This window comes from Crocodylus porosus, unplaced genomic scaffold, assembly GCF_001723895.1.
Source record: "Crocodylus porosus isolate Cpor-Errol unplaced genomic scaffold, CroPor_comp1, whole genome shotgun sequence".
NCBI classification, from domain to species: Eukaryota; Metazoa; Chordata; order Crocodylia; family Crocodylidae; genus Crocodylus; species Crocodylus porosus.
In genome coordinates this window covers 112,072,400-112,080,689 of record NW_017728886.1, presented here as the reverse complement: position 1 = coordinate 112,080,689, position 8,290 = coordinate 112,072,400, and the positions used below count along the sequence as shown (strand labels likewise).

Here is an 8,290-nt window from a genome sequence, read left to right as displayed (position 1 = left end):
CTCAGGCCCCCATAGGCAAGGAGGGAGTCGGGCAGGGGTAGGGCTGCTGCTCAGCTGGGATATTGTGTGGGGCTTGAGGCCGGAGGCTGGAATGAGCAGCCACAGGGCCCCAGCAAGGAGCCACAGGCAGCTTGTTTAGAGGGCAAAGGGAGGGGCTGGCTTCTCTGCCACGCTGGCTCTGCACTGCAGTGTCAGGTTCCACCCACTGAGCCATGGAGGCCCCAGGGCAAGGAGCCAGAGCCTGCAGCAGGCAGTCTGCATGTATCCTCCCTCCCCTCCCCACCTCTCTCCATGCCATTCATGGAGGAGGGGGAGCTGGGCTCTGGGCTCCGCTCCCTGCTGTGGCCGCAGCAGCTGGCACCTCCCACAGATGGCAGCCAGGGTTCGAGTACTGCTGTAGGGGCACGGGCGACTGGTATGTCCCAAGTCTGGGGGGGGTACCAAATCGCCGATGGGGTGTTGGGGGGGGGGGGGGCGTTCCCCAGAGGCCAATTACTGACTGGCGGGGCAGGAGTTCCCCAGTGCCTGATCACTGAGCCACTGGCAAAACCCTAAGTACCAGTGGCACTTCCACCAGCACTTCTGGTTTCATTGCCAGGGTTTCTCTCAGGGGAGGAGGAAGAGGAGGAGGATGTCAGCACTTCTCCCGGCAGCCAATCTCAGGGGGTGCAGACCCCCTACGTGTCACCAGTGTGCAGGTGGTATGTGGCTGTGGACCTGGGTTCCTGGCCCCGTAGCCCTGGTAGCTGGGAGGCCCCCCCAGCAGGGCTGTGTCTTGGGAGTGAGGGGCCTGGACTTCCATCCTGTGCAAGTAAAGGGGGCAGGAGGAGCTCTGATTTTCCATTATAGAAACCCAAAAATCAATACCAAAATTTGTAAGTACTTTTTTATTATAGTGATCAAGGCACTGGTAGACTTCCAAATTGTTTTAAAATTGTGAATATATCAATAAAACATTGTGTTCAATTGATACTTATATATAGTGGCATTTCATTTTAATTGTGGATTTGGGGGTTCATAAATCAGAGAATTTGCAATTTTTAAACAGAGAAAACCAGGAGCCGTGCTTATTACACACCAGCTGTTCTGCTAGCAACTTCATGTCCCCTTCTATTCTGAGTTTAGTGGAAAATAAAGCCACAGTAATTTAGACCCATTTCACTCACTGGTAGATGTACCTGGTTTAGCTTCCACTTACAGCAGGGTAAAAGTGTACATTAAATAAATAGTTACTGTGAAGCAGTTGACGCACATAATTTTTCCCCCTATTCTTTTAATTCAGTATAATTTAATAATCTGTCCATAACCTAAATTAGTTTTACAGCCAGAACTAGAATATAAATCTCCTGACATTCAGTTCATTAGTCCATAGCTGCCCTAGGAATGTAATTTTAATTGCATAATAAATATATAACATGCTCCCCACCCCCCCATCTAGGTCCTTATATGCAACCAAAAATGTAGATTACCACATGTGATTTCATTCTCTTAATAAAATGCTTAAGGATGAATCTTTCTAAGAAGGTAAGACACAGCTTATCCCAAAATAACCAAATTTTCTTGCAGGGCCTAATCAAATGCTTCCATCTGTCCTCCAATACTTAAGAGCATGTGCACTTTAGGGATGTATCACAGAGGAAAGCTAGCACTGCATGTTGGAACATCATGGATAGCTGGAAATGATTTAATTACATGCAGAACACTACTACCAGCTCATGACAGTAACTTAATTTTCAGTCACACCAGTGTTCTTGTTAAACAACTTTGAAAACTAAGAGAACACTCTTAAAAAGAAAGCTAAGGAATATTGCGACTGTCTTAAGATTCACAGAAGGCATTTCACCATTTGGTTACATAAACTATAGTACTGGATGTTTTCAGGGGAGAGAACCAACTCTTTCTTCAGGTCAAGAAACTACTAGCTTGAACAGGGATTTACACCATCACACATGCATCTAAGGTTATTATGTATATTATGACAGTGCCACACCTGGGCTTTTCTCTGTGGCTGTAAGGGGCAGGGTTAGGAACAACAGCCTCAAACTGCAGCAGGGGAAATTTAGGTTGGAGATTAGCAGGAACTTTGGGCACTTCTACACTTGCATTGGAGGGGGTGGGGGGAAGGGGTGGCGCTTTAATTAGAGTGGCTCCCAAGAGTTACTCTAATTAAAATGTTGCTGTGTCCTGTGTATCAGCATCCCCATGCTTAAAAAAGACAGCAGGGGTGTTTGAACTAAAGCTCACTGAATGGGGTATTTAGGCATAGGGACGTTGATACACGAGATGCAGGCAGCTGCCAAGATGCTGGTACACGAGACACAGGAGGCTGCTGGAGCAATCCAATATGCTCCGACACACTGAAATTACAGCACATTGGAGCAGCCTCCACACTCGTGTATAGGTGCCCTTTCTGACTCAGTGTGGTCAAGCACTGGAATAAGCTACCTACAGAAACTGTGGAATCTCCATCCCTGGAAGGTTTTCAAGACCAGGTTAGACAGACGCTTAGCTGGGATGGTTTAACCAGGGACAATCCTGCTTTGAGCAGAGAGCTGGATTAGATGACCTTGTGAAGACATTTCTAGCTATGCTTTCCTGTGATCTGTACCTCTAATAACTATTTCTACAGGAACCACACTGGAATCCAAAAGCAACTTCTAAGAACACCAAGAAAATGTATTTCTCTAGTTCCTATGAAAATTACCTTAAAAATGCACTAAGGTTTCAAGTCAAGCATTCAAAAGTTAGAAAATGCCAGTTTTCAGGATGTGCATATAAACTTAAGTTTAAGGTTCTAGTGGCCAGATCTACATGAGACGTTGACTGCAGTAGCTTGCAACTACTATGCAGTACCGCTGCATGGCACGAAGCGTGACCATACGGTAGTAACAAGCTACTACTTGGTCAGCATCACCAAGTTGAGCAGATACACTACTGCGCAGAAACGCCAGTTCCCACACAGTCATTTAGTACTTGCCAAACTTGTAAAAAACAAAAAAAACCCCAAAAAAACCCAAAAAAAACCCACACAAACAAAAAACCTATAATTTTTTATTGGTCACTTCTAAGGTGCTTTTTTTTTCTTCCATGCAGCTCCTATTGACTTCAGTTGCAGTTGCAAGTACTCAGCACAACTATGTACTCAGGTGTCAAGTTGAGCAACAACAAAAATCCTCTTCCAGTGTGAATGGACAATAGCAGGGGAGCAATGAGAGAAGAGAAAATGTCCTTGTACTCCTTGGCCTACTAAATAGGACTTCAACAGCCCCAAGCCACTCATGAGGAGTAACTGCAGAAGAATCCTACTTCATCTCTGATGTCCTGAGAGGTAGCACACTTTGGACTCACAGAATATTCTTAGAATTTTGCTACCAAAAATAGATATTGCATATACACCACTGTTAAACCCTTGCAGTCATAATACTATCACATGTATTATGTGATGGGCAGGGGCAGCCAATTATTTCAGACAGAGGGCCACGTACTGAGTTTTGGCAAGCTGTTGAGGGCCACATGGGTAGCCCTGTCCCTTGACAAGTGCCCCGCCCCCTGGTCACCATCTTGAGTGGAAGTCCCATCCCCTAGCCCCAGACCTTTGCCACCAGAAGCCCCTCCCTTTGTCCCCAGAAATACTCCTTTCAGCAACTTTTGCCATCTCAGAACCAGAAAAACACCAAAATACATTCTAAAAAAAAAAAAAAAAAAAAAAAAAAAACCTACAACATTCATTAATTTGATTTCAAAAAATATTTTGTCCTGATTTACGTGCGTTTGTGCAGCATACATAGAGGTGATCGCACAGTAGCTTAAAATGAAGTCTTACTCTCATAATCTGTGGGAGTATAGGAAGAATGGAGGGGCGGGTACAGGTTTGTGGGGGGCTGTTGGTGTGTGTAGGTGGTAGATACATATGTGGGGTGAGGGAGCATATTTGTATAGGGATGTGGGCTATGGGCAAAGGATGGCTGGGTGTGTATGTGTGGGTCTGCATGTATGGCAGTATGAGGAGATGTGGGTGCATGTGTATGATCCGGGTGTTTGCGGGACTTGTCCTATGCACACTTTCCCTCTCTCATTGCAAACACATCGTGTGCTTTGCTCACCACACACACACGCTCTGTGTACCAGTACGGCCCTGTGCTCCCACAGTCCAGTGATGCAGCCGGAGGCCACATGGTATTGGAGGCAGCAGCAGCGTGTAGAGAAAGCAGCTGCAAACAGAGGTTTCTGGGTGGTGGGAGTTAGGGGTGGGGCTGAGCTAGCCTCTCTTCTGACTCCTGCTGACTCCCCCGGGGTCCTACTGCTCCTGACTCCTGTCATCTTTGGTAGGCAGCCAGAACCAGATTAAATATTAGTTTTTTAAACTTCTTAGGTGCCCCGCAGGCCAGATAGAATGGCTTGGTGGGCGGGATTTGGCTTACTTCTGCTTTACAGGATTTGGCCTACCCCTGCTTTGGAGGATCTGGAACCATCTTCCAGGGGAAGTAGTGATGGCTCCTACCCTGGGGGTCTTTAAGAGAAGGCTCGACGTTTACCTGGCTGGGATCATTTAAGCCCAGTTTTCTCTCCTGCCCAGAGCACGGAGTCAGACTAGAAGATCTACAAGGTCCTTCCGATCCTACATCTATGAATCTATTTAAAAACACTTCTACCTTTAGAGAAATACCCCTACAATATTTCAAATCCACTTTCTCCAAGCCATCAAGGCCTTGAACCTTCTTTATGAAATAAGTGTGAGAAGCAAATGTTTTTTTTTTATTTCCCCAATTCCCTGTAATGCCTGAACCACTTTTGCTGCAGCTTTGCAAAAATTTCAGTACAACAGTGATGTATAACATGGGGAAGTTGAACCTAAACAGCGGATGCTTGGTTTAGTTATAAATAAAAGAAAGATTCTATAAAAAGGAAGCTTTGGCCAACTTTAACAAGCCACATAGTTCCACCTGGACATCTTCAAACTTTACTTAATTTGCTTTATATAACTCCAAAACTGGCATATGTATATAGAACCCAGGCAGATCCATGTTATATACCAAAGTAATAAGTTTTATGGTGTGTAACCTTTCATAAAAACATAACAAAATAAAATCCTACACTTAGCTTGGCTGACAAATTCACAGATACTAAGAAAACTAGCAGAAAAATTGCAAAGCTTAACTGAAGAGCTTTGCTTGGAATAAAAGCAGCAGTCTTCACCTCTTGGTCTGAAGTGCTATTGCATTTATCAAAATAACTTTTTTGCTCTGACATTTGGTAATGAGATCATTGACCTTCAAAACTGCAATATTCATTGGCCAAATACTATTTTTTCATTACACTGCTGTATCTCTATCAAAATCAGAAATATTACAGATATATTCTTGCATCTCAGGATAAGCTACTTTCTTAATTATTTTACCTTTTTAAACAGCCCACAGCATGGCATTTTTTCCCCAAACTCACATCTTAAAGAGTTCTATATCTGTCTTCAGAATACCACAAGTCTTAAAACAAAAACCTTCATAAGTCATACCTTGTGCTACCATAAAATCATTAAATAGGAAACTTTTCCACTATGATTATTTAAACCAAATTATGATTTACAGATATTCACTCACCATCCCCAGCAGGTAGTCCCCGCTCTTTTTTCTCATCACATTTGTTGCATTCACTGAAGTAAAGCAGTAGAAACATATCCAGAAGGACCCAAACCAATGAGGTGGCAAGGACCACCTTGCAATATGCAAATTTTCTCATGGCACTTTAAGTCAAATACAAGAATAAAAAAACATAAATAGAAAAAAAGTCAACAAGATTGCTTCAATCCAGTTTGAGACCACGTTCTGTATCTGAAAAACAAAACAAAGAACAGAAATTACAAAAAACTTCAAACATTAACTAAAAGACAGAATTATGGTTTAAGATCATAAATGTAAAATAATAATTTAATTTATATAATGGTCCAGAGGCAAAAAAGTGAAATTACCTAGACACTCTAGACAGTGAATAGAGCAGGGCCAACTAAGGCAGAAAACAGCTGAGACTTGTATTATGTTAACACTTACACGAAAATGTCAAGTTGCCCATCTCCTCAGTACAAATAATTCTGCCTTTTCTTGGGTAGCAGTACAGTTGGCTAGAGGATGATTTTTAGTAGTTCACAAATACTTGATTTAAATAGTAGATGGGGGGAAAAACCCAACTTGTTGCCAAAGGTGGGAAAGGGGAAGAGAAGGAAGATGGAAAGACTACAAGCCGTGACAGTCTCTAGTGATAGTTGTTGAAAAAGATACTCAGCTGTGAAAAAGGCTGAATCTTTCGTTAAGACTACAATGACAGCGTAAGCAACAGCATTATTTCAATTGCAGCACAGCTGAAGAACTGTGGGAATCTGGTCCCATTTTGCTACTGTTTCAAAAACAAATGCTTACTTCTACAAGCAAGGGGCAGGCTCATACAGAAAACAACTCTGCTATGTTCAAATCTTTAAAAAGGAAGCAGGTGGTGGTAGTGGGTGATCTGATTACAGGTTTCCCTCACTTTATGAGGGTTCGGGATGTGCAAATTCACTCTTATGTAAGACCCTTTTTATACCAAAAATTGTTATATGAAAGGTAAATTCACTCTTATGATATTGGTGTGGTGGAAGCCCACAGTCAGCTGCTTTGTGTGGGTGCACTGTGGGAGTGACATGCACCAAAATATAGTTTCCTGTGAGGATCTGTGCTCCTTGCTCATCTGCAACCCGTGTTTCTGTAGTTGCCAGCCCCATTATGGTAGCATTCACCACCACTCTGTGCTTGTGTGTACTGTCTGCTATTGGCGAGTACCAAAATTGTCTTGCAAAAGTGATAGAAATGGGTCTGAGGTCTTGGAGCATATCCCTATTTGTTGCATTGTAAAGTGGGTTCCCTTTATATAAATTCAAGTTATGCCTCGTTTTCCAGGAATGCATGTACAGCATAAAGCAAGGGAAACCTGTATTAGGCACATAGTAGCTAAATATGTGATGTCTGGGAGGACTACCTGGTCACTTGCATGCCAGGTGAAAAAAGTAGCAGACCTCACATGATATACAGACAGGCTGCTAGGGAGTGCTGGGTTGGAAGCTGGCGGTCATGGTTTATGTGGGTATTTATGACATGGAGAATTGTAGAAGAGAGGCCCTGGAAGCTAAATTTAGGCTGAACTCTAGGACCTCCACGGTAGCATTCTTTGAAGTGCTTCCAGTGCCATGTATGGAGCTGGGTACACAGGCAGAGCTCCAGAGTCTTAATATGTGGGTGAGATGATGGTGTAAAGAGGAGGGGTTATGTTTATTAAGAACTGGGGCAGCACGTACAGGAGGGTTGGGTCTCCACCTGAACCAGAATGACACCAAACGGTTGGAATACAACATTTAAAAAGGTGGTAAAGCAGCTGTATGGAACAGTACATGGTTCAGACCAGAGATGTGGGGCAGAAAATTTTCTGGGAAATTTTCCAGTGCTTTATTTTCCATGGGAAATTTTCTATTTCTAAAAATTCATTGTTTCATAAAATTCATTAGTAACAATGAATGGATGCCAATACAATATTAGACAAGCTTGGAAGTTTCAAAGTTGTAATTAACCTTTTTCAAGTGATTATCTCTCGGAAGAGTGAGAGAGAGTATAAATCAACAGAACATATGTAAACAGGATGGTGAATACACTCGCATAATAACCCAAACCTAAAATCAAGGTCTAATTGGCTCTGCAGGTCAAATCAAAACCAAAGCTAAAATTCTTATTTCATTAAAGACTACAAGTGAAAACAAAACCACAACTAAAAACTGTGATTAATTTTTATTTCACTTTCAGTTCAGCAAACACACAGAGCAGAACAATGTAATGGAAGTACATGCTATTGTGTACTGTCTTTACATTTATACAAGTATTCCAATAAAAATAATTTAATTCCACATAAACCTTTGAATTTGTTTGAACATAATATTTAAACCACATTAAAAAGTGTGCTGTATTTAATTTTTTTTCCTAATCAAGTATTTCATTTCAAATATTTGTGGCTATTGGGGCATAAAATTAACATGGGCGTACTTTTTTAGTTTTGTTGTTAATTCTATTCTAACATTATAAAAATCTTACTCTGTCTGCCTGTCCGTCCATAAAACTTTATTTGCACTCTGATTGGCTGACTGAAACAACCAGAGTGAAAATACAATGCTGGGACAGGTGGCAGCCCCACCATGATGGCGGGGACACAGGGGACAGAGGCGGCAGCAACAGAGTGGACAGAATGGTGGAGGGCAAGACCAGCAAGTGGTGACGAT

General features: G+C 42.5%; 1 protein-coding gene across 1 annotated transcript in view; it reads right to left on the bottom strand.

Annotated features, from left to right (window-relative positions):
• Positions 1-8,290, bottom strand: part of GALNT1 (polypeptide N-acetylgalactosaminyltransferase 1) — a 200,915-nt gene that overhangs the window by 111,817 nt on the left and 80,808 nt on the right. Inside the window, exon 3 of the mRNA XM_019540745.1 lies at positions 5,598-5,828. Within this exon, the coding sequence (XP_019396290.1) occupies positions 5,598-5,736 (139 nt within the window). The 5' untranslated portion in view covers positions 5,737-5,828. The remainder of the gene's footprint in view (positions 1-5,597; positions 5,829-8,290) is intronic.